The sequence below is a fragment of the Schistocerca gregaria genome, chromosome 9 (assembly GCF_023897955.1).
Source record: "Schistocerca gregaria isolate iqSchGreg1 chromosome 9, iqSchGreg1.2, whole genome shotgun sequence".
Lineage (NCBI taxonomy): Eukaryota > Metazoa > Arthropoda > Insecta > Orthoptera > Acrididae > Schistocerca > Schistocerca gregaria.
In genome coordinates, this window is record NC_064928.1 from 71,287,223 (window position 1) to 71,313,050 (window position 25,828).

Consider the following 25,828-nt stretch of genomic DNA (forward strand, 5'->3'; position numbering starts at 1 on the left):
GGCGACGGACAGCGGCCAATTGCACTGACGTTTTCAAAACACGTGACGTCACGCCGCGGCGCGGGAGCGCGCGGTCACGGAATTTGGCGGCAGTCAGTAGCGAGCCAGTGGGTGTGTTGGACCTTCCATCGACCTACGGACCCCCTTGAAGATGTCTCCCGCAGACGGGGACGAAACGTTGGGAATCGACACAGAATTCATCAACCGACCACGGCATAACAGCCCGGATAATTATAATGGACTTGAGACATTACTAATTTGCACTCGTTGTTCCCATTACGTTTAGAAAGAATCGTCTTATCAGATCGCTGTTCAAACGGGAAGTGGCAGATTTCCGCGTGGCGCTGCCTCAATAGTGCCAACCCCGTCCTACTGGAGAAACTGGAGAAGTCTGGTATTTTCTCGAATGATGGCGCTACATGTAGAAGGTGCTTGCATCGTCGATATACGATACAAAACATGAAGTGTCATTTGTAAGACAATCTCGTCAACGTAAACTTGTTGATATAAATGAAATTAACTAAGGCTGCATTTACATGTTGCGCTACCTCCGTTACTTCCGTACTTGAGCGAAGCTCGTAACAGTATTTTGCAAAATCGAGACAAAGTTGGGTGTTGTCGAGATGTCGGGACAAGAAGGTCCATAACGGTGACATCCCGATGTATCGAGACGGCTGGCGACCCTATTTCAGGTCGCACTAACGCAGCCTGTGTTTATATTCTTTTTTCTGCACCAATATGAACGCTTTGTGGCGGTAGGCAGTTATACCTGCAGCGGTAAGGTGTAGGCACCGAAATAAACAGTCTCAGGCTAAGAATAAATTTATTAATAATTTCAGAAAAATAGGATATTTCTTTCCAGAGGTTCACAAATTTCGGATCACAAACTTTACCCAATAAAAAAAAAACAGCCAAAATAAATCTCAGACCTTACCGTGCGTTCACATTTCACCAAACCTTTTAGTACGTCCTTTCAAGAAGAAAAATTTAAGTGATGAAGCCACATTACAGTAATTAATGCCATTTCAAATTTAGACCGAATGACCGGCTAAACGACCAAGACAGCAATAATTACTATAGAGAGTACAATAAAAAGGAATGGGACCTTGACGGGGTTCAAGGGCGGCTAAGACGAGACCTAAATATTCCTAATCGGATACACAAAACAACAAGTCTCGATATAACCAACACCCAGTACTATTACGATTACATCAGGTTGGTGACAGCTCAGTTAGCAATCAGTATGAGTAAATTACAACTTGCTATACCTGACGCTGGAGCGACTAACAAGAATTTCAGTAAGACAACCTTTAAGGCAATTATCTGACTAGCAATGGCCTCGAGCTAACAAAATTAATGGTAGAATTCCATTAACAAAGGTATTTCTAAGAAACTGCTCCTGATTATACGCATAAAGTGTCTTTCGAACGGCCACACAAGCCAGGACTTCAGGCAAGACTAACACGAACCAGTAAGACGGTGCATAAAACAACACCCTTAAGAACGCAAACCAGAAGCTATTTGTCAATCCACATAGACAAAAAATTTCAACGCACGCTAACAGAGATCTAATAACGGAACTTTATCGTGTTTCAAAACAAGGACACGCAAGCTTCCATATGCTTAACATAGCATCATTGAAGCACCAAGAAACAGGCCCTAATTAGAGGTAGATACTCCTGCGGCAAACAATATCCAGGAAGAATGACATACTAAATTCCATGCAGCAAGCCGTGTACCGAAACCGAGTAATCACAAGAATAACAGAAAGTTAACTCACTCAGCAGCTTGAGTAGGAAACAAGATATGTCTTCTATTGCGATGAGCGTGTCCTTCCTAGTGTGAACTCTTGGTGTTTACAAAGGCCTTCAGTGCCCAATGCTTCACCTTCTACATTAAGCGTTGAAGCCACAATAACATTCCAAACTTAGTAACATCCTCACAATACCATTGAAGAAACTGAGCTGGTTCTAGGCGCTACAGCCTGGAGCCGGGCGACCGCTACGGTCGCAAGTTCGAATCCTGCCTCGGGCATCAATGTGTGTGATGTCTTTAGGTTAGTTAGGTTTAATTAGTTCTAACTTTTAGGCGACTGACGACCTCAGAAGTTAAGTCGCATAGTGCTCAGAGCAATTTGAACCATTTTTTGAAGCAACTGAAACATAAACAAAATCAAGATGCACAATGGTAAATCACAGCCTACATCATTTTTTTGCCAAAACCCTATGCTAAGTAGACAAACCTATAGTCTCGAGCAACCAGCTAATACGCAATTGTTTCCGCAATATAATTCCAAACAGAAAATACCCATTCTGCTGCGGCCGTTCTTATTCAACACACTTGCTCAAACTTTTACAGCTAGTAGCGTGTCTCGGTCGCGCCGTTTAAACAAAGGACGCCAACCTCACAACGGACGTGAGTTTTCTGCCAATCGCATAGTAAAACAACTGCAACACATACACATAAAGTCAGTTCATAAACAAGAGAAACACAGGTACACAGCCGTTCACTAATCAACTCTGAACAGTCAGCATAATAAAGGAATTTCCACTACCGTATGACTTGCCAAACGATTTACTCAAGACATTCGACCGTAAACAACTTTAAATAAGATTCTGATTTAACGTACAGAGGAATCGCGTCCAAATCCAGTTAAGTACGTGAAAGCAAGTACGCAGTCACTGGCTGATTAAGTGTGAACACTCAGATGTGTAAAGGAGGTACCCAAAACAGCAATATTACCGATTACACAGTAACATGACACTGACAAGCTAGTCCTAAAAGTACTCGTACTCTGTTCAAAAAATTCCGGAACATTCATAATTTCACTCCAATGGCCTGTTGGAGAGAAATATGGTTAGCATCCCTGCACATGCCTGTGTTTAATGTGAAACTGCCCCAAGTTTCATTGTTGTATTCTGTTAGTTATTGTTCAATGCGCTATTGATTAGAGAATTCTGTCGCACAGTTTGCGAATTTCGATATGACGGAGTTAGAGGAGCAACGCGTCTACATAAACTTCGCGCGAAACTCGAGATGTCCTTTCCAGAGACCCACCAAATGATGCAGGAAGCCTACGGTGATGGGTGCTTAAGCCGTCGTACTCGTTGTTACGAATGTTTCACACGTTCAGGACGCCCTTCCACATCTACCGACAACGCTCAAGTCGCGTGTTCCAATCGAAAACTGACAGTCCGAGAGATTGCAGAAGAATGTAACATTTCAGTTGGATCCTGTCACGCAATCGTAACAGCATCTTGAAACGCATCCTGTTGTCACCAAGCTCGTTCCACGACTCATGGGCCAAGAGCAGAGTCACCCGCACATTCATCGCTGTTGGTGCGTGACTGCTGCACAAAAACCGAAACCACTCTGCTGCCTTACCCTCCTTACTCTCCAGATCTGGATCCTGCGGACGCCTTTTTTTATTTCCAAAGCTGAAAAATCTATTAGAAGAACGAAGATTTGCAAGGATAGACGAGATAAAAGAAAATTCGCAGGTCACGCTTTGCGTGATCCAGCAACACACATACCAAGACTGCTTCCGGAAGTGGAAACGCTATTGGGAGTGGTGTATCAATTGTAGAAGAGACCGTCTAGAATAAATAAAGGGTAAACGTAAAATATTGGTGGACAAAGTTTCGGAATTTTTGAACGGGCCTCTTCGTTGTAGCCCTCAGAGTCACCAGAAATTGAAGAATGTCCAAGATTTAACACTTCCACAGGTCAAAATAGAAAAGTTCTTACCTAAAATGAAAGCTTTAGTTCGCTAACAAAATAATAAATCCAAGTCTTGCTGGTAATTCCAGTACATGTATCCACAGGACATAACTGCTTCGGTGACAAATTGTTTCTGCTTCCAACGGTTGGTGCAAATGGCAGTATTCAGGCTTGTGCAGAAGAGAGGCACATTGCCCACCGACACCGGACGGTTATAAGCGTCCTTGCGGGGTTAACACTTCGCTCGCACGTGAACAAAAACTCCCCCCCCCCCCCCCCCCAAGCCCACACAGGCCTTAACACTTACGGCACGGTGCCCGTACGATATACGGGCGCGGCCGCCCTGAGCTGGCGACGGCGCCCGTATAGCGTACGGGCGAGCCTTTATTTGGCTCCGTAAGCGCGTTTGGCGCGTCTCCGAAGCAGTTTCGTCAACTAATGTGGACGTATTTCGTTCTTCTTCCGCAAGAGCCAAGCACTTATCGGCTATCTCATCATGGGAGCGGCTGTGAGCACTGCAAAGTCGAAGTTACCTGCAGCTCATTCACAGGTGTTTACGATCGTGAAAATATCGCGCAGCGAGTTGACGGAGGCAGAGATCTTAGATATTCTTTATGGAGATGAAGAAGTTGATGGTTCTGACAAGGAGGATTCGTACTCTCCAAACGAAAGTACAAGTGACGATTCAGGTATGTATGTGTCTCAATTGTTCATAAAGTGAAGAGCCCGTTTGCCCGAAAAACTTTGAGTGGTGGTAAAAGCTGTTTTTCCACTTGTTTATAGAGACAACTGTCAACAGTTTTATTTTATATAAAGAGAACAGTAGGTAGAATGTATTCCTAGTAGACTTGATTCACAGAGTGAGCAAGAAATTGGCTGAGAAGGGCGGAAATATTTTTCAGCAACAAGCCGCTTCATCCTCACAAATTTTTCGGACATTTGCAAGGCACTTTCCAGAGAAGGTCCCACCCACTGCAAACAAGGTGAATACTACTAGGTACTGCAAAGTATGTTCAGACAGGGGGAAGAAAGAGACGGGTAAGCGCATCAGGAAGGAAGTAGATGGTGGTGCAAGGACTGTGGCGTTCGCCTTTGCGTCCCACAGAGTTTCCAAGGATTTTCGCACGAAGGCTAACTACATCTGAACTATTAAAATACTCTAGTTTACAGGTACCCGCAGTTAGACAGTCAAGTGATATTTTGTTTTAAATTTAGATACAGTAATAATGGCGTTACTGAAGAGAGAGATCATGTAAAACTTTTTTATCCACGATATTTTTGTGTTTTCTTTTTTTAATTATAACACCCATTTGTATTTTATATTGTAAAATAAACTCACTATCATGTAAAGCTCTTACTTTTTCCTTTTAAATGATGCGAGAACCATATTCCTATCATTTTCCTGTTCTTTGCAATCTAATTTCAAACATTCATTAAATATGCCAGTTCACAGCCAAGTGTCGGGTATAAAGAGGGCAGCGTTGAAAGTGTTAAATGCACCTTCCCAACGGATTTTCCTTCCCTCAGCCGGCACCTCCGCACTGCCAAAAATCTCACCACCAAAGCGGAGTCGATAACGCGTCGCGCGAAACTTTCTCGTGTGTGCACGGCACAGACAGTACTTCCGCTAAATCAATCGCTTTACACTCCTCTGTAAATAAATGACGTCTGTTCAAAAAATTCCGGAACATTCGTAATTTCGCACCAATGGTGTGTTGGAGCGAAATTCCTTTGGCATACCTGCACGCGTCTGTGTTTAATGCGTAAATGCCGGAAGTTTCATTGTTGTATGTGTCTCAGTTATTGTTCAGTGCTCTATTGAGTAGAGCGTTTTGTCGCACAGTTTGCGAATTTCGAGTTCGCAGTGTTAGCGAAGAAACGCGTCTGCATTAAATTTTGTGTGAAATGTGAGAAAACATTTACAGAGAAATACCAAATGATGCAGGTACGCTACGGTGATGAGTGCTTAAGCCATGCGAATGGTTCACACGCCTTTAAAAATGGCCGGACGAAAGTTAAAAAGATGGCCCTCATTCAGGACGCCCTTTGACATACATCGACGACGCTGATGTGTGGAACGTCCACGAAATTGTGCGTGGCAGTCGAAGACTGAATGTCCGAGAGATTGCAGAATGGTGCAATATCTCAGTAGGATCATGTCATGAAATCCTGACACAGTATCTTGCTTTGGTTCGTTCAAATGAGAACGAGAAGTTTCTTAATAGAATTATAACTCTTGAATTATAACTCTCAAGTTGATTCCGTATTTCTAGATTTCCGGAAAGCTTTTGACACCGCTCCTCACAAGCGACTTCTATTCAAGCTGCGGGCCTATGGGGTATCGTCTCAGTTGTGCGATTGGATTCGTGAGTTCCTGTCAGGAAGGTCGCAGTTCGTAGTAATAGACGGAAAGTCATCGAGTAAAACTGAAGTGATATCAGGTGTTCCCCAGGGAAGCGTCCTGGGACCTCTGCTGTTCCTGATCTATATAAATGACCTACGTGACAATCTGAGCAGTTCTCTTAGGTTGTTCGCAGATGATGCTGTAATTTACCGTATAGTAAGGTAATGCGAAGACCAGTATCAGTTGCAAAGCGATTTAGAAAAGATTGCTGTATGGTGTGGCAGGTGGCAGTTGACGCTAAATAACGAAAAGAGTGAGATGATCCACATGAGTTCCAAAAGAAAACTGTTGGAATTCGATTACTCGATAAATAGTACAATTATCAAGGCTGTCAATTCAACTAAGTACCTGGGTGTTAAAATTACGAACAGCTTCAGTTGGAAAGACCACATAGATCATATTGTGGGGAAGGCGAGCCAAAGGTTGCGTTTCATTGGCAGGACACTTAGAAGATGCAGCAAGTCCACTAAAGAGACAGCTTACACTACACTCGTTCGTCCTCTGTCAGAATATTGCTGCGCGGTGTGGGATCCTTACCAGGTAGGATTGACGGAGGACATCGAAAGGGTGCAAAAAAGGGGAGCTCGTTTTGTATTATCACGTAACAGGGGAGAGAGTGTGGCAGATATGATACGCGAGTTGGAATGGAAGTCATTAAAGCAATGACGTTTTTCGTCGCGGCGAGATCTATTTACGAAATTTCAGTCACCAACTTTCCCTTCCGAATGCGAAAATATTTTGTTGAGCCCAACATACATAGGTAGATCAAAATAAAATAAAAGAAATCAGAGCTCGAACAGAAAGGTTTAGGTGTTCGTTTTTTCCGCGCGCTGTTCGGGAGTGGAATGGTAGGGAGATAGTATGATTGTGGTTCGATGAACCCTCTGCCAACCACTTAAATGTGATTTGCAGAGTAATCATGTAGATGTAAATGAGACATGGGTCTACGGGTATGGTGTTGATACCAAGGTATAGTCTTCACAATGGCTTGGAAAAGGTTCTCCATAGCCGAAAAAAGCTCGTCAGGTCAGGTCAAATGTCAGAACCATGCTGGCAGTTTACTTTGACTTTCAAGGATGAGTTCGTCATAAATTCATGCCACAGGGATAAACTGTTAATCGACAGTACCATCGGGATGTGTCGCGACGCCTGCGAGAAAATTTCAGAAGGAAACGGCCTGAAATGTGACGAGACAATTCAATGCTATGGCATCACGATAACACACCCGAAGATTCATCCGTGTTGGTGCGTGACTGTTGCACAAAAAATAAAGCACCCGGATGCCTCATCCTCCGTACTCCCCAGATCTGGCCCCTGCGGACTTTATTTCCAAAGTTGATAATACCGTTGAAAGGACGAAGATCTGCAACGATAGATGAGAAAAAGAAAATTCGTAGACGGCGCTTCTGGCCAGCAAGAGGCGTACGAAGACTGCTTCCGGAAGTGGAAAGTGTGTTGGGAGCGGTGCGTCAGGAGAGTATTTCGAAGAAGACCATTAAAAAGTAAGCACAGAAAAATTTTGTGGACAGAGTTCCGGAATTTTTCTAAGAGACCTCGTAGATGAAAATCCTTATGTTAAAAGTAAGACAGGATATCAGTTTTTTCCTTTTTGAGACTGTATCAGCCCGCTAGCAATCTGAGGAGTTCCTGGGCGTCCCAAAAGTTGTGAAAATCCAAACAGCTTGAAGTCTTACGCTTGCCGTGGATGTAGTTTCTACGGAGAAATCTTACTCATTATCCCCATTATTCCTGCGTGCCAGCTTGAGGTATCGAACAGGGCTGTGATGGTCGACTTTTTGGCAGGACTGTCGCTGCAGGCAGTGGACACGGAGAGCGGGAGTTTGTTGGGAGTCAGCCTCAGTCGTCTGCACCAGCCGGGGGTCGAAGCGGAGGCCGTGAAGAGCGCCGAAGCGTGTCCGGATCCTGCCTTCCGCAAGATTCTCAGGCTCATCGCGTTTGTCGACCTCCAGGTTAGTTCACGGTCTGCCTGCACCCTGGGAGTCTTCATCCAGCAAAAACACTCCCTGTGCCTGCAGTGAAGTGCTGAGCCGCGCTGAAGACGCCATCCAAATGACCACAACATAAAACATCCTGCTGCTGGGAGAATGGCGTCACCAGTGGTCGATACTACGTTCTACAATATGTTGTCTTACTTTTGCATATTTCACTGGTTCTGGTCGTTTCAAAGTTTAAATCTGCCTTTTCCTCTTTCCTGATGCATACTCTGTCCTAATGTGAAAAATCATGTTAGCATTGTCACCTTAAAATATGTTTTCTTTGTTATTACGTAGGTTATTTTATGAGGCATACCTTGTCCTTTTTACAAATAGTACAGAAACCAGATGGCAGTTATAAGAGTCGAGGGACATGACAGGGAAGCAATGGTTGGGAAGGGAATAAGACAGGGTTGTAGCCTCTCCCCGATGTTATTCAATCTGTATATTGTGCAAGCAGTAAAGGAAATAAAAGAAAAGTTTGGAGTAGGTATTAACATCCATGGAGAAGAAATAAAAACTTTGAGGGCCGATGACATTGTAATTCTGTCAGAGACAGCAAAGGACTTGGAAGAGCAGTTGAACGGAATGAACAGTGTCTTGAAAGGAGGGTATAAGATTAACATCATCAAAAGCAAAACGAAGATAATGGAATGTAGTCAAATTACATCGGGTGATGCTGAGGTAATTAGATTAGGAAATGAGACACTTAAAGTAGTAAAGGAGTTTTGCTATTTGGGTAGCAAAATAACTGATGATGGTAGAGGTAGAGAGGATATAAAATGTAGACTGGCAACGACAAGGAAAGCGTTTCTGAAGAAGAAAATTTTGGTAACATCGAGTATTGATTTAAGTGTGAGGAAGTCATTTCTGAAAGTATTTGTATGGACTATAGCCATGTATGGATGTAAAACATGAACGATAAATAGTTAAGACAAGAAGAGAATAGAAGCTTTCGAAATGTGGTGCTACAGAAGATTGCTGAAGATTAGATGGGTATATCACATAACTAATGAAGAGGTATTGAATAGAATTGGGGAGAAGAGGAGTTTGTGCCACAACTTGACTAGAAGAAGGGATCGGTTGGCTGGACATGTTCTGAGGCATCGAGGGATCACCAATTTGGTACTGGAGGGCAGCATGGAGGGTAAAAATCATAGAGGGAGACCAAGAGATGAATACACTAAGCAGATTCAGAAGGATGTAGGCTGCAGTAGGTACTGGGAGACGAAGAGGCTTGCACAGGATAGAGTAGCATGGAGAGCTGCATCAAACCAGTCTCAGGACTGAAGACCACAACAACTACTACAACAACAACCTTGTCCTTTGACAGAATATCTTTCTTTTATTTAAAAAGCAAATTTATGCTGTACAGAACAAAAGTAGGTAAACCTTACAAACGCAACACATTCTGAAGTAACTGATTTCCATAACTTCGTCTAATTTGTGATCCCCGATGTTGATAGTTTATTGTTAGTCTCACTTCTGCTACTCCTCATTACTTTGGTCTTTTTTTTCTTTACTCTCAGACCATATTCTGTGTTCGTTAGACTGTTCATTCCATTCCGCAAGTCTTGTAATTTAGTCTCACTTGCGCTGAAGATAGCAATGCCATCGGCGAATATTATAGCGGATAATCTTTCAGCCGGAATTTTAATCTCACTCCTGAAACTACTTTGTTTCTGTCACAGCTCCTGCGATGTACAAAATGAATACTAGGCGCAAATGGCTGCACCCCTACCTTAGACTCTTTTTAATCCGTGCTCTTCTGCCTTGACCTTCCTTTCTTATTGTTCTCCCTTGATTCCTGTGAATGTTATGAATTACCCATCTTTTCCTGCAGCTCGTATATATTTTCCGGGTGATTTCCAATATCTTCCAGGATGTTACGAAAGCATTTTTTAATTCGCAAAGTCCAGTGAAGGAGCCTTAATTCGTCCTAAGCCTTGCCTTCATTATTGATCACAAAGTCAGAACTGCCTATCTATCTTCGCCTTTTCTAAAGCCAAACTGGTCATCCTCAAAAAGATCTTCAGTTGTCTTTTCCATTCTTCACTTAGTAGTCTTATCTGCAAACTAGCTGTAAGAACCGTTAAGCTGATTGCGCCATAGTTCTCACATTCATCTGCCTTTGATATCTTTGGGATTTTATGGGTGATAATCTCCTTGAAGTTCGATGGTAAGTCTCCAATCTCATGTATCCTCCATACTAAATTGAATAACGGCTTGGTTGCCTCTTTCTGGGGGTATGTTACCTAATATCGTCTGCCTTGTTTGATAGCAGGCCTTCCAGAGCTCTGTTAATCTCTGAACCTACTACTGGATAGCATATATCTTCCACAGTGACGTCCATTTATTCTTCTGACACGTCATCAGACAGTTGCTCCCCGTTGTAGAGGCTTGTAGTGTTCTCTTTCTGCCTGTTCACTCACTCCTTTCGTAGTGACCTCGTCGCCACTGTAGTGTCTTCATCGCGAGTCTCCCATCCTCGTCGCCACTGTACAGTCTTGTACCAGGGAAGCAAGGGTTATGGGTGGCTGGTATCTTGTTTCTACAACACAAATGCACACATGGATCAACATGGCTTTTTTATTCACATGAACAGACAGCTGCTACTTAACTTTAATAGAGCCCGTGTGTTGTGGTACAATCTCATCAGTAAATAGTCCTCTTGCAGAGAATATCGGTAATTTTGCTATTATACAATTCTTTTCACTAGTCCTGTTACTACACACAGTCGCAACCTGTGATGTGAACTGACAGACGCCAACTGAAATAATAAGTTAGTGAGCTACTGACTGAGCGACTGAAGCCCCCTCCCCCCCCAGTTTTTTTTCCTTTATTGTATTTCAATTCCCCATCGAAGCGGGCTGGCAGGAGCATATGCTGTGCTCTTCAGCCGAAAGACAAAGAACAAACAATAAAAGTCATTTAAAAATAACAAAGGGTAAGACATGGTGCCCATATATATAAAAAAGGGGAGCATTATGGAAGACAATATACAAAAAAGGGGCGACTGTAAAATGGAGGTAAAAAGTGTAAAAAAGTAGAGCACACAAAAAACCACACACTGGGACAATTGAAAGAACACAAGGCACAGTATGACCAGAGCATAAAAGTATCGATGGATGGCATAACACATAACAAACACTGATACTAACAAAAGGCCAGCACACAATTAAAATCACACCACTCGATGCACCACAGCACTAAACACAACACTGACATGGCACACTGGCGATGATAAAAACGGAGGATCTGCCAGGCGCAAGGAGATTAGAGAGTTGGGAAGAAGGGAGGGAGGGGAAGAGAGGGGCAAGATGGGCGGGGTGTGCGCCAAAGAGGATGTAGGGAGGGACATGGGAGGGAAAGAGGCAAGAATGGGGTGCAGGGTCTTGGGGTTGGGGGGGGGGGAGGAGGAAAATCCGCTCTGGGAGAAGGAGGGGAGAGGAAAAGGGGGAGGAACAAGACCAGGTTATAGTTGGAACGAAGGGTATATGTCACGGTGAAGTTCATCATCCGGGAGGGGGAGGTGCTGGAAATTGCCCTGATGGAGGACATGGAGGGTGTGGAGGTGCAGAGATGGAGGGATACAGCGATAGAGGCGCAGCAACAGGTGGGAGGTGGAGAGGAATGAGGAAACCAGGGGGTGAGGGGGTGGGGGATCAAGCCTGCGGACAATGTAAAGGATGCAGAGATGTTGGAGGAACAGGAGGAGGTGAGGGAAGGGGATCAGTTGATACAGGAGCCGTGTAGGGGAAGGAAGGCGGATATGGAAGGCAAGGCGAAGAGCATAGGGTTCGAGGATTTGGAGGGCCTTGTAAAAGTGTGTGGGTGCAGAGATCCAGGCAACATTGGCATAACAGAGGATAGTAGGGATGAGGGATTTGTAGGTGTGGAGGATGGTGGAAGAATGCAGTCCCCGCCCCCCAGTCAGTGGCGACGGCCTAAATACTCGTGGTCGACAGGGAGTTGGTAGCAGGTTGCTTGCGAGTCTGTCTTTGGCCTGTCATGTGACAGGCACGCATTGATCGAGCACCTACTATTGATCTTCGAACTACATCTTTGCTGAGTGGTGCGCTGGCGACAGCTTACGCCACCACACCTCTTCCTACCACTCTTAATACGGAGGTTCTTCTTTATAAATCCATCAAAGGTTGTCTGACTTTTCTATATACTGAAATTTTCCTTCTGACAGTTAATTCCTTTCATATTTCTTCACATTTTTCCTACAGCCATATCGCTGCTACTTCCTCACAATAATTACTGACTTTATTCCTGTATTGTAAAGCAATAAAACTAAGAAATATTGTGCATGTTCTTTTTATATTGTGCATTGTGTTCAACAAATTATGTAGGGTGTAAAGGGTATAAGTGCAGAAACTATTGTATGTGGAACCTTAATATATACAGGGAGTTTCAAAAATGACCGGTGTATTTGAAACGGCAATACAAACTAAACGAGCAGCGATAGAAATACACCGTTTGTTGCAATATGCTTGGGACAACAGTACATTTTCAGGCAGACAAACTTTCGAAATTACAGTAGTTACAATTGTCAACAACAGATGGTGCTGCGGTCTGGGAAACTCTATAGTACGATGTTTTCCACATATCCACCATGCGTAGCAATAATATGGCGTAGTCTCTGAATGAAATTACCCGAAACCTTTGACAACGTGTCTGGAGGAATGGCTTCACATGCAGATGAGATGTACTGCTTCAGCTGTTCAATTGTTTCTGGATTCTGGCGGTACACCTGGTCTTTCAAGTGTCGCTACAGAAAGAAGTCACAGGGGTTCATGTCTGGCGAATAGCGAGGCCAATCCACGCCGCCTCCTGTATCTTTCGAATAGCCCAAAGCAATCACACGATCATCGAAATATTCATTCAGGAAATTAAAGACGTCGGCTGTGCGATGTGGCCGGGCACCATCTTACATAAACCACGAGGTGTTCGCAGTGTCGTCTAAGGCAGTTTGTACCGCCACAAATTCACGAAGAATGTCCAGATAGCGTGATGCAGTAATCGTTTCGGATCTGAAAAATGGGCCAATGATTCCTTTGGAAGAAATGGCGGCCCAGACCAGTACTTTTTGAGGATGCAGGGACGATGGGACTGCAACATGGGGCTTTTCAGTTCCCCATATGCGCCAGTTCTATTTATTGACGAAGCCCTCCAGGTAAAAATAAGCTTCTTCAGTAAACCAAATGCTGCCCACATGCATATCGCCGTCATCAATCCTGTGCACTATATCGTTAGCGAATGTCTCTCGTGCAGCAATGGTAGCGGCACTGAGGGGTTGCCACGTTAGAATTTTGTATGGATAGAGGTGTAAACTCTGGCGCATGAGACGATATGTGGACGTTGACGTCATTTGGACTGCAGCTGCAACACGGCGAACGGAAACCCGAGGCCACTGTTGGATCACCTGCTGCACTAGCTGCGCGTTGCCCTCTGTGGTTGCCGTACGCGGTCGCCCTACCTTTCCAGCACGTTCATCCGTCACGTTCCCAGTCCGTTGAAATTTTTCAAACACATCCTTTATTGTATCGCTTTTCGGTCCTTTGGTTACATTAAACCTCCGTTGAAAACTTCGTCTTGTTGCAACAACACTGTGTTCTAGGCGGTGGAATACAAACACCAGAAAAATCCTCTGTTCTAACGAATAAACCATGTTGTCCACAGCACAGTTGCACGTTGTGAACACCACATGCTTACAGCAGAAAGACGACGTACAGAATGGCGCACCCACAGACTACGTTGTCTTCTATATGTTTCACATCACTTGCAGTGCCATCTGTTGTTGAAAATTGTAACTTCTGTAATTTCGAGAGTTTGTCCGCCTGAAAATGTACTGTTGTCCCAAGCATATTGCAACAAACGGTGTGTTTCTATCGCTGCTCGTTTATTTTTTATTGCCGTTTCAAATATACCGGTCATTTTTTAAACACCCTGTATGTGCATCAGTGTGCTGTCTCCCTGCAAACACGTGACAAACTTTGCGGCATGATGTTTTGTACACGGTCGTAAAAGCAGTACTGATTGTAAGTGGACTACTGTCCATCCACCCTGCAACACCTGACCTGATGCCTAGGATAATCGCCTACTCTTGCCACATGCACTTGGAGACACTATTCAGCCAAAAGCCATACAACTGGTAATAACTATAATTATTTGTCTGCAAATGTCGTAAATTCTAATGTAATGTTGTTCATTACTCTGTCCTCACTCACAAATAGAAATAGATGCACTTCACTCATTACACCCTGCCCAGCGCAGTTAGAGCATTTTGAACGCCTGGTGTGCCTACGGGTCGGTCAAGCTGACATGCACTTTCTGTGACTAACAGGTCTCGGAGAAGCTGCGCAGCCTGTTCCCCGAGGCGGACCTACGGCAGGTTGAGGTCCAGGTCGTATCTGTGGATGCAGCGACCAGGGGCCGAGGAGTCGCCAAGGCTCTCATAGACCACACGAGGTAAGCATAAATACTGTAGATGTCCCAGACATGCCAAAGACAACAGAAGGTGTAAACCACTATACACTGGCGCTGCAAAGCTGACATAGACGAACCAAAGCCAACCTCTTCATCACAGACTAGCACTTCCACCCAGAGACATCAATCATTTGCTGGATGTATTCCAATCCCTGTCTTCCCCTACGATTTTTGCCCTCTACAGCTCCCTCTAGTACCATGGAAGTTCATGTCTTAATACAAACTTCATCATTCTCTCCCTTCTTCTGGTCAGTCATTTTCTGTATGATTCTGCGGCAACCTCTTCATTCCTTATCTTATTGGTTCACCTAATTTTTAACATTCTTCTATAGGACCACATCTGAAACACTTTGCCGGCCGCTGTGGCCGAGCGGTTCTAGGCGCTTCAGTCTGGAACCGCGCGACCGCTACGGTCGCAGGCTCCAATCCTGCCTGGGGCATGGATGTGTGTGATGTCCTTACGTTAGTTAGGTTTAAGTAGTTCTAAGTTCTAGGAGACTGATGACCTCAGATGTTAAGTCCCATAGTGATCATAGCCATTTTAACCACTTTGAAACCCTTCGATTCCTTTGTTTTCCGGTCTCCCCAAAGACCGTGATTCATTTTATCGCAATTCTACGCTCCAAACGAACATTGTCAGAAATTTCTTCCTCAAATTAAGGTGACGTTCGATACTAGTGGACAGTTTTTGGCCAAAAAACCCCTCTTTGCTCGTGCTATGGAGATTTTTATGTCCGCCTTGCAACGTCTGTCGTATCTTACTTTGCTTGCAAGGTGGCAGACTTCTTTAATTTCGTCTGTTTTTAGGTCTCCAATTCTAATGTTAAATTTTTCCATGCTGTCATATCTCCTTCCCTTTACTTTCATCTTACCTTGGTTTATTCTCAGTCCATTTCATGTACTAATGAGACTGTTCATTCCATTCAACAAGTAGTCAGATTCTCACACTCTGTCATTGATGATAGCAATCTCATCATCGGGTTTTGTCATCCATATCCTTCCGCGTTGAATTTTAACCCTACTCCTGAAAGTAACCTTTATTTTCATCATTGCTTCTTCGATGTACAGATTGAACAGTAGGAGCAAAATATTGCATCCCTGTTTATGGCCTTTCTAATCCGGCACTCCGTTCTTGGTCTTTCGTTCTTACTGTTCCCATTCGGGTCTTGTCCGTATTGTATATTGCTCGCCTTTCTCTATAGCTCATACTTATTTTCCTAAGAATTTTCGACATTTTGCACCATATTACCTTGAACTATTGGAGATAGGACGTTCATATTCACAGGTCGTGTACATTGGTATGTTCTGCAGGAACGACTAGCATTTGAACCAGGTTGGCCCACGGGTTCAAAGCAAACATCGAATCGAGGCGCAACGCAACCCATCGATAAAATGTGCCCGAGGCTCTCGTTGTGGCTACAAGTAGAAGGTAAAGGATCAGAGTGACTTGAGGAGACGTGCAACGTATGCGCGAAGCGTATCGTCAAATCAGTGAATTTCAAAGAGGGTGATGCATCCATCCGGGAAATTGCTGCTCTTGTGGGACAAAGTGTTTCGGCAGTGTAACGAATGTGTGCAGAGTGGTTCACGGAAGCTTGTACAACAGGTACTGATGGGTCAAGTCACACCATACAGACCATCCTCGAGACACTTTGACAGTCGCGAGCTCTATCGTCTTATCTCGTGTTTTCTACTGAAAATCTCGAGCATGTACTCTTGTTAACTTTACTATTACAGAGATCGCCTAAACTTTATTTTTTTAATTGGTCCTGTGCTCAACAAATAACTAACTTGGTCTTTCTGCTGCCACTGCTTGATCTGCTGCATTCCATTTTTTAACAAATACATAAAAAAACCTCTTATTCATGCTGAGTGCAATGCATGTTCTGTATGGCGGCTCCTGCTGTTGCTCCGGCTGCTGCTGCTTACTACTACAACATATAATTCAAGAGAAAGGGTTTCGTCAGATCTAATTCCCTTTTTTTTTTTTTAAAAAAAAAGAAAACTATATTCTGTAAGCGATTCTTTCTCATCCAATTAACAAAACGCTAGATGCTCTTTGAACAATCGCTTCGTATGTAAATCTGCCTCCAGTGGCATTAAAGCAAAATTACAAATTAATCAAACTCTTGAGACAGACTGCAATACTTCTCAGTTAAATGCATAGTGAAACAATTCCCTGACAATTACAAAAGAAATCTATGAGAAAAATCAATAATATATTCACCTAATAATGGTTTCCCTTAAGAATTCAACTCCTATCACTATCAAAATTACCGTCTGCTGCTACGCACATACACAAACCCTTTTCTTTAAATTAATAAGCGCGCGCAAATTACAAAAAAAATATCAACTCAGTACCAAATCGTGTGTCGCTGCTGGCGGACACGGCAGTCCCTCGGCGACGACCCCTCGCCCAACACACGTGCACACCGCCACAGGCGGGATCCTACACTGGCTTCCAAACTGCCACTAGTTAATCCGTACGCTGCGAGGCGCCACAGCAATATCTTAGATTACAGAGCTTGTGTATGCGCGCTATAGCCAACCTTTACATCCTAAGAGAGTATTGCCAACTTTCAACCTCATCCGAATGGCATTTCAGGACAGATCTGCATTCTCCTCGGCTCTGGCGCTACAGTACAACAGCGTAACACATCTTACACAGTCAGGGGTGACAGTCCGTCGCCGTTTATTACGGCATGGGTCATGTGTGCGTCGCTCTCCGCCTGCATTTGACGAGTGTGGAGAGATATGTTAGACGGCAGTGGTGTATGGAACGACGTCTTTGGGGAGAGGCATGAGGTCAGACAGTGTGTTCGGATGAATCCAGTTTCTGGTTTTTTGAAAATTATGGCCGCATTTTGGTTCGCTACGGACAGGTGGAGCAGTATCACAGTGCCTGCATTCGCACACGACTTACAGCCCCAACTCTGGCCCATATGGTGTGGGGTCCAACTGGGTACAACTATACAGGTAAACTGCAGTCGTTGCAAACAGTGCGACCTAGCGAATGACGTTCCTGCGATCTGTAGCCATACCCTTTGTGCACGATACCCCAGACGCCATTTTTCAGCAAAACAACGCACGACCACATGTTGCTGCACGAACATATAACGTCTTGGTGTCAAAGAAGTGACCCTTCTGCCTTGGCCTATGTGGAATATGGTGAAACGAAAGCTGCAGCACTGTGACCCAATGCCAACTGCCATAGATGAATGCAACATGGATGGCTATACCATAGGGCGCCATTCGCGCCTTATACGTGTCGAAGCCATCACGCGTGGAACAAGTTACCAGGGCCATGGCGGACCTGTGCCTGTGCTGAACCCAGGTGACCGAAACGCTAATCATTTCTGCAGAACGTACTACTGTACATGTCCTGCGAATATGAACGCCCTATCTCCAGTGATTCAAGGTTTTCCATATTTTCTGAACATACGTCTATGTTTTCTTAAGACCTACACAATATCACGACTGCACTCTGGTACCTTTCCATTTACTATAGCGAAATTGATTTTATCATGAAACAGGTCCTCAATTTTTATTTCCATTTCCAGAGATCATGTAATATAAACAATAAGATTTTGGTCGCTACACAGTGGCGTTGCCATAGACGTGTAATGTAAATGTAAGGTCTCGGTCGTTACATAACCAGTGCAAAAATGCTCCTATTGGAGGAAAAAAAAGGTAAATGTGCTCCTCTTTATTAAAAGACTCCGAATGAAGAGTGGGGTACCAGATGCCTCATTCTATCTTCCTCAGCATCTTTTAAAAATGTTCCCGAAAATTTTGGCATGTGTATTCACGCTCTCTTGATTCGCAACTCACTTCTGACTTTCACAGGCTCCCCTAAATGTAACTCGCTTACACGAACTAATCCATCGCTATAGCTCGCTCATCCAATCCACTCCCACCAGCCCATGCTCACTCACTCATTCAGCCCAACTTATTGTCATTGTCTCTTTGTGTCTCTCTTAAAGTCACTGTCTCCTGTCTCACAACCACAGACTCCTTCGTTCTGTCCACCTACTATTATCTCCCCCCACTGTAACTGTCTCTCTCTTACTGCTACTATCTCATTCATTCCTTCGCACTGCTGCTCTCTCTTCTCACTGTCACCGTCCCTTGTCATTGTCATACACTTTGTCTTTCATTATTACTGTCTCTCAACCACTTTTAGTTTCTCCTGCTCTTAACTCCTGTCTGACTGGCACTGTCTCTTTCACTCTTATCCTGACATTATTCTATCACTGTCAACTATGTTCCACTGGCATTGAGTCCCACTCTTTCTCTCACTCTGCCGTTGTCTCACTCGCTCTTCCCATACCACAATCACTGTGTAGTATTTTTCAGTATTTGTTACTTGTCTGTCTCTTTCCTTTGCCACTGTCTCCTGTCTCAGCCCAAAAATTAGCAAATATGATCGCATGTCAAAATTTCTAGCAAATGTTTTAAGGTTTGAGGAAGTCAGGTGACGTAAATGGTACGCCAGTTTTCAGTCGGAGTCTTTTAATACACAAAAGCATATACACTTTCTTTTTTTTGCTCCAGTGGGAGCAGTTTTCCACTGGTTCCTTTCCTTTCCCTGCTAAAGTAGGGCAAGTCACTGATATGAAAAGAACTTCATGGGTTAGTAAAATATTGCTGATTTACTTGCGTGAAATTGAAATAAAGCAAAATTATATAATTTTACACCTTATACAGGATTTTTTGTGCTCCAGTACTACAATATGGGGGTTGCCAGAATGCTTCAGATGACAACGGAGACACTTTACAGTATATTTTCCCGCGCTACGTCGCTCTATAAACCACGTTTTCAACTCACACAGAATTTTACGAGCGTGTTTTACGTGTACAACTACTGTAACCAATGAGCGATGTGGAGCAGTTGTTATCACACTGGAAACGTATTCGGGAAGACGACTATTGAAACCCGAATCCGGCCATCCCGATTCAGGTTTTCCATGATTTTCCTAAATGGCTTCAGGCAAATTCCAGGATGGTTCCTTTGAAAGGGCAAGGCCGCCTTTCTTCCCCATCTTTCCATAATGTGATGGAACCGATGACTTCGCATTTTGGTTCCCTCCCCCAGATCAACCAGTCAACCAACTATGGTAACTTAGAAACCTCTGTATCTCGGAAATGGATGAAGATATCAAGAAAATTTTAAAGACTATCCGAGATGGGGATCTTATATATGTATCGTAAAACTTTCAGCCAGTTGCTGTGCGTAGCAGTCTTGGAATCTGCGGCTCGGTTTTCGTTACAGCAAAGCATGGTTTTAGAGTTTTCTCATCAACCACGCATGAACTTACAGGATGCCTCCATAAGTCTATTAAGGTGGGCCATAGACCAGATGTAATGCAAAAAGAACCAGTCGATTTGTTTGATTCGCCTAAGCTAGAGCAAGTCTGTAGTATTCGGACTTTGCAGACTTTGATCAAGTACGCAGGCTAGGTACAGTAAGGTATACAATTGGTCCCTGGCCCAAACGCTCTACAAAACGCTGCACCCTACATTTCTACCGGCAGCAGAATCCTAATTATGGACCCTGCAAGATCTCGTTTCTTGTGCGGCGTTTTGGAAAGTATTAGCTGGCTCGTGTTGTCACGTGCGTACCGAAATGGAGCTGGCAAGTATCTCATAGACGCACAACTTAAAGATACGGTTAAGACCATTACACAAGAGAGTTGCTGTAGGTAACGTTGACCACAATACAATTAAAAAAATTGCTACTAACTGCTGTTTTGCACGAAAATACACTCGCCAGATCAACGGTGGGTTCTTTGAACGATGATGGACCGTAGGCCGAACGTCGCGAATTGTTGTTTGTTACTAAGTGATCACGACTCATTGCCACGATCGCGAGGAGAGAAGATGAAGCTAGCTGTAGATATACCTAGGCTCCTAACAAAGCGATGCTCTATCGCCTCTGTGGATGAAAGTTTCAGGCTCTGAGCACTATGCGACTTAACTTCTGAGGTCATCAGTCTCCTAGAACTTAGAACTAATGAAACCTAACTAATCTAAGGATATCACACACATCCATGCCCGAAGCAGGATTCGAACCGGCGACCGTAGCAGTCGCTCGGTTCAAGACTGAAGCGCCTAGAACCTCACAAAAGTTTCAGACACAGGTTTCCATCTGGAATCCTCTATAATCTCCAGTATTTTTCGGTATGCAGGAAAAAAAAATAAACTAGAGATGGAAACCTATGACCGAAATCGTCATCCATCGAGGCAATAGGGCATTGCATTCACAGAAGACAGCATCTTCTCCATTAACGATCATAGCAATCAGTGGAGATCACTGAACAACAAACAACATTGCGCGACATTTCGTCTATGGTCCGTCAAATACAAAGTCTCGTTCGCTGCCTAGTGGCAGGCGCTGGCGCCTATAACTTCGACGCTGTGTAGCGTCGTTCCTATCCTCGATTTGTTGCTGAAGACATACTCCACAACCTCTCAAAGTTTGTCGCAACATCTCTGGAACAACTTCTATACAAAATGTTTAGAGGCCAATGTTTATATTTGACAGCCAGATCACGGCACTGTGTGCCACTCATGCAACTCATTCAGACAGCCCCTAAAACCAATGTGTGGGCAGTTCTCCATAGTATATCCTATCGACCTATCGTCTGTTTGCCGGCACCACAGTCACACGCAACCTTTTCACAATAATGCTATTTCTTGAAAATGTATTGGGAGCATGGGAAGTCATTTTAGCGACTAAGGGCAGTGAATGAGATAATTCATTGACATAACAAATTTAACAAAAGGGAGCTTTTATACAATTAAATTTTCCTTGCAACATATGAGTTTCAACTGTATCTACGATTATGACAGAAGCTGAAGAAATGAACTAATATCTGTGTATTGGCCGGAACTTGAACCTGAGTCTCCTGCTTACTAAGGCAGTTGTGTTTGCGATAACACAATCGTAACAGAACATCCCTACGGAGCAGCATGAACTACCCAAGCCCAATGGCCTCCTTAACACAAACTTCAATCCACACGAAACAAAGAAGGGGAATATAGACTGAAGGCGAAATGAAGTCTGTGTTAGGGAGGGCATTGGAGTAGATAGCCCGTACAGCATTGCCAAATATACTGCTATAGTGGTGTAATGTCTAACTCATCTGTGTAGAGAGCAAGAGACCCGGTTTCAAGTCCTGTCCATAGCAAAAATTTTAATTAATTTCTTCTTTTGTCATTATCGTAAATGGGAGATTGTCATGCTAGTCACCTTGGAACGACCATATCGGAAATGGCGAAACTGATCAGCTGATCGCATGCTACTCTCGTAAGCACCAGTGGCAAGTGGATCAAAGTTGGTAAAACCACAGGTAGCCGGGAATTTGTTTGTCACCCAGTTCTCATCGTAGAACATGGATGTGGAAGTTACGCCACTCTATAAGGCACGCTAAACGGCGTTCTGTAGCAGACCTGAGGACAGGGTGAAATGCTGCCTCAGGCGCAACTGTTCCACATTACAGATTTCAGCTCAACCGTTGATTACGGGACTCTGCAGCAGATGACCCATACACGTCCTCATTTGAAGCCAGTGACATCGGCAATTGCAATTGCGGTGGACATGGGACATCGACGTTGGATCGTGGATCAATGGAAAGGTGACCCTCGTTGTACCAGGTGGATATACATTTAAGGTGCAGCTACTCACAGAGGACCAGTGTTCGCTGTAAATATCGTATGGCCGAGAGACTCGGTAGGTATTCAAATGCATTAATGTGGAACCGGTTTAACCTGAAAAGAAATCAGTTTTCGCCCACCAGGTACAAATCTGACGCTGTGAATGCAAGAAAGATGTACAGAAATGTTTTCATGTGCAATGAATTAGCAACAGCACGTGGACAGGTAAGGTCAAATAAGTGAGAAAGGCATATTGTTGATTTTATTGCTAACCATCACTTACACGATTTGTTCAGTATGAGCAACGGAGACGTCGAGAAGATGGTGTATCGACGTAATCAACAGTTGCCCGCTGCAATTCCGGTGGAATCTGAATAATGTGTTTCTGTAGGCCGGTCTTCAGATCTGGTAAAAACTGAACGTGTTCCTGGTAAACCCTTTCTTTTAGATACCCTTGCAGGCCATGAATCTGGAAAACGCCTATAGATAACACTTTTGTGAAAAGTTGCATTAAGTAGATCTCTTACTGGGTGGACAACATGAAGTGTTTCCCCATCTTGCGTCTACATCTAAATCTACGTGGTTACTCTGCAATTCGCACTTAAATGCCTGGCAGAGGGTTCATCGAACCATTTTGATACTACTTCTCTACCATTCCACTCTCGAATGGCGCGTGGGAAAAAGGAACACCTAAATCTTTCCATTCGAGCTCTGATTTCTCTTATTTTGTTATGATGATCATTTCTCCCTGCGTAGGTGGGTGTCAACAAAATATTTTCGCATTCGGAAGACAAAGTTGGTGATTGAAATTTCGTAAATAGATCTGGCCGCAAAGAAGAACGCCTTTGTTTCAGTGACTGCCACCCCAACTCTCGTATCATATCAGTGACACTCTCACCCCTATTGCGCGATAAAACAAAACTGGCTGCCCTTTGCACTTTCTCCATGTCCTCCGTCAATCCTACCTGGTAAGGATCCCACATCGCGCAGCAATATTCCAGCAGAGGACGGACAAGTGTAATGTAGGCTGTCTCTTTAGTGGGTTTGTCGCATCTTCTAAGTGTTCTACCAACAAAGCGCAGTCTTTGTTTCGCCTTCCCCACAATATTATCTATGTGATCTTTCCAATTTAAGTTGCTCGTAACTGTAATTCCTACCTATTTAGTCGGACTGACAACCCTTAGATTTGTGCGATTTCTCGTATACCCAAACAGTGGTTTCGACACAATTACGCGTTTTCAAAGCAGAAATCACATGCTGTACGAAGGGGTCTCGATAGCGTGCAGGCGTCATGGTACACCTTGATGGAAGAACGGACCGAGAATAAAGGTGCTTATGAATCGACACCACACAGTCACATACAGAGAGTGCAATGGCGCTTCGTGTAAAACAAGCGGATTAACAGAGCCCAAAATTCAGCAGGTCAGTGTAGTCACAGCTTCCTGTAGTGTAAAATGTGTCTTGTCACTCCACAAGATATTGGCTGGCCACGTGTCATCAACTTCAGTCGACACCATACCCCGAAGAGCACATTCAGATCGTTGTTGCTGTACCATCTGGATCTTGCGCGGGTACCAGATTAAAATAAACCACACAACTTTCCGTATTGTTGACCATCGGATGGACAATTCTGGTGACACTGTGGGAGCACCAGCACCACCGAGGGCAGGTGCTGCGTTGTCAGATACACCAACAGCAGCCTCGTCACTAACTTCCACCGGGATAGGTGCCACACGAAGCCCAACGTTCTTTCCAGATTTCATTATCGTCTTCTTTTCACCAGTTAATGACACCGGGCATCTTCTCAGACCTTTCAGTCAGCTATAGTGTCTCAGTGCAGCACTGTAATTACTGCCGTTCACATAAAACAATTTCACCACAGCGCGTGGTCTCTCTTCCCGATAGCCATACTGTTCACTCGACCTATGGCTTGACAAATGACAGCGTGGATGTGAGACCTTAAATTTTCCCGGCGAATTGACTGTTCAAATAACTTACGGGTTTGTTGCCGGGTGGCGTCGTCGAACACCGCCGATTTTTCGACAGGAGCACACCGTGCCATTCTCAAGGCACAAATGCAAGAAGAGAGGAATGTGCAAAGAAATTTAATACCTCGATTCACAGAGGAGAAATAAGGAAGATACCACACACAGAACAAGTGTCAACACAAACAAAGATAACCAACATCAGAAATATCGTTACTATTAATCAACAGTTAAGGTAGCACTAATTCTGTCGCTCTGTTTTTTGATGAGAGACAGAGCCCGATTCCAAGTAGCATTTAAACTAAATCCACCATCCCTCTTAATAAGGTTCCTTGATAGTTTTATTTCAACAGCTTCCTTAAGATATCCCAATAACTGGACGTGCAAGCCAGAATCTCCGTGCTGTATTCCATATGATGACCGGTGTCAAGACAATGTTCCGCAATAGCGGATATCTACCGTCATACAAACAGTGTACAGTGCCAGATTTGCGGTGGCCACAGCTGGGACTAATGTTTTCCATTCCGTAATAACATCTACCAAGTTTCGCTGTCGTACGGTAATTAAAGCCCACACTGGAATTCCGTGAGTAGCTGCACTTAACTAGATGGTACGGCACACGTTTCTTATTCCACATGGTCGACAGACGTGCCCATGCACGCCATGCACGTTATGGGGCGCACATGGTCTCGGACACCAGTTCCACGCCTTGAAGCTATTGGCTGGTAAGTTGCGGGAATTGCCTGACCTGTGCGTGGACTTCTGGTTCCACTTACCTCCAGGAAATGCACGAAGAACTTGGTGCATCCGTGTCCCGCAGAATGGCTGCTATCATGCGTTCCAAAAGTGGACCAACACGTCATTTGTTCACTACTAGCACTTCATTCTCACTAAATAATGAATGCCATGGACAGGCGGTGTCAAATTGATTCCATATTTCTACATTTCCAGAAGGTTTTGACAACGTTCCTCACAAGTCACGTCTAAACAAATTGCGGTCCTGTATACTATTGTCGCAGTTGTGCGACTGGATTGGTGATTTCCTGTCACAAAGATCACATTTAGTAGCAGCTGTTGGAAAGTCATCCAGTAAATCAGAAGAAATGTCTGGCGTTCCCCAAGGAAGTGTTACAGGCCCTCTGCGGTTGCTGATCTACCGGGTGATCAAAAAGTCATTATAAATTTGAAAACTTAATAAACCACGGAATAATGTAGATAGAGAGGTACAAATTGACACACATGCGTGGAATGACATGGAGTTTTATAAGAACAAACAAAAATAAAGAAAACCAAAGTTCACAAAATGTCCGACAGATGGCGCTGGACAGCAAAACTGCTACCGTGACAGGTGACAGGTACGCCGATATGTTACAGAATCGCATCATTCCCAGCCTAGCCTGGCTGATAAACACCTCCTAGAACGTACGATGTTTACGCAGGATGGCGCTCCATCCCATATTTGATAGACGAGTGAAAGATCTGTTGCGCGCGTCGTTTGGTGATGATCGTGTGCTCAGCCGCCACTTTCGTCATGCTTGGCCTCCCAGGTCTCCAGACATCAGAGCGTGCGATTA

At 44.1% G+C, this 25,828-nt stretch overlaps 1 protein-coding gene across 1 annotated transcript in view; it reads left to right on the top strand.

Moving 5' to 3' along the window:
• The window catches only part of LOC126292130 (arylalkylamine N-acetyltransferase 1-like), a 110,122-nt gene that overhangs the window by 73,939 nt on the left and 10,355 nt on the right, over nucleotides 1–25,828 (top strand). The window contains exons 3-4 of the mRNA XM_049985963.1: nucleotides 7,928–8,094; nucleotides 14,471–14,595. Of these exons, the coding sequence (XP_049841920.1) occupies nucleotides 7,928–8,094; nucleotides 14,471–14,595 (292 nt within the window). The remainder of the gene's footprint in view (nucleotides 1–7,927; nucleotides 8,095–14,470; nucleotides 14,596–25,828) is intronic.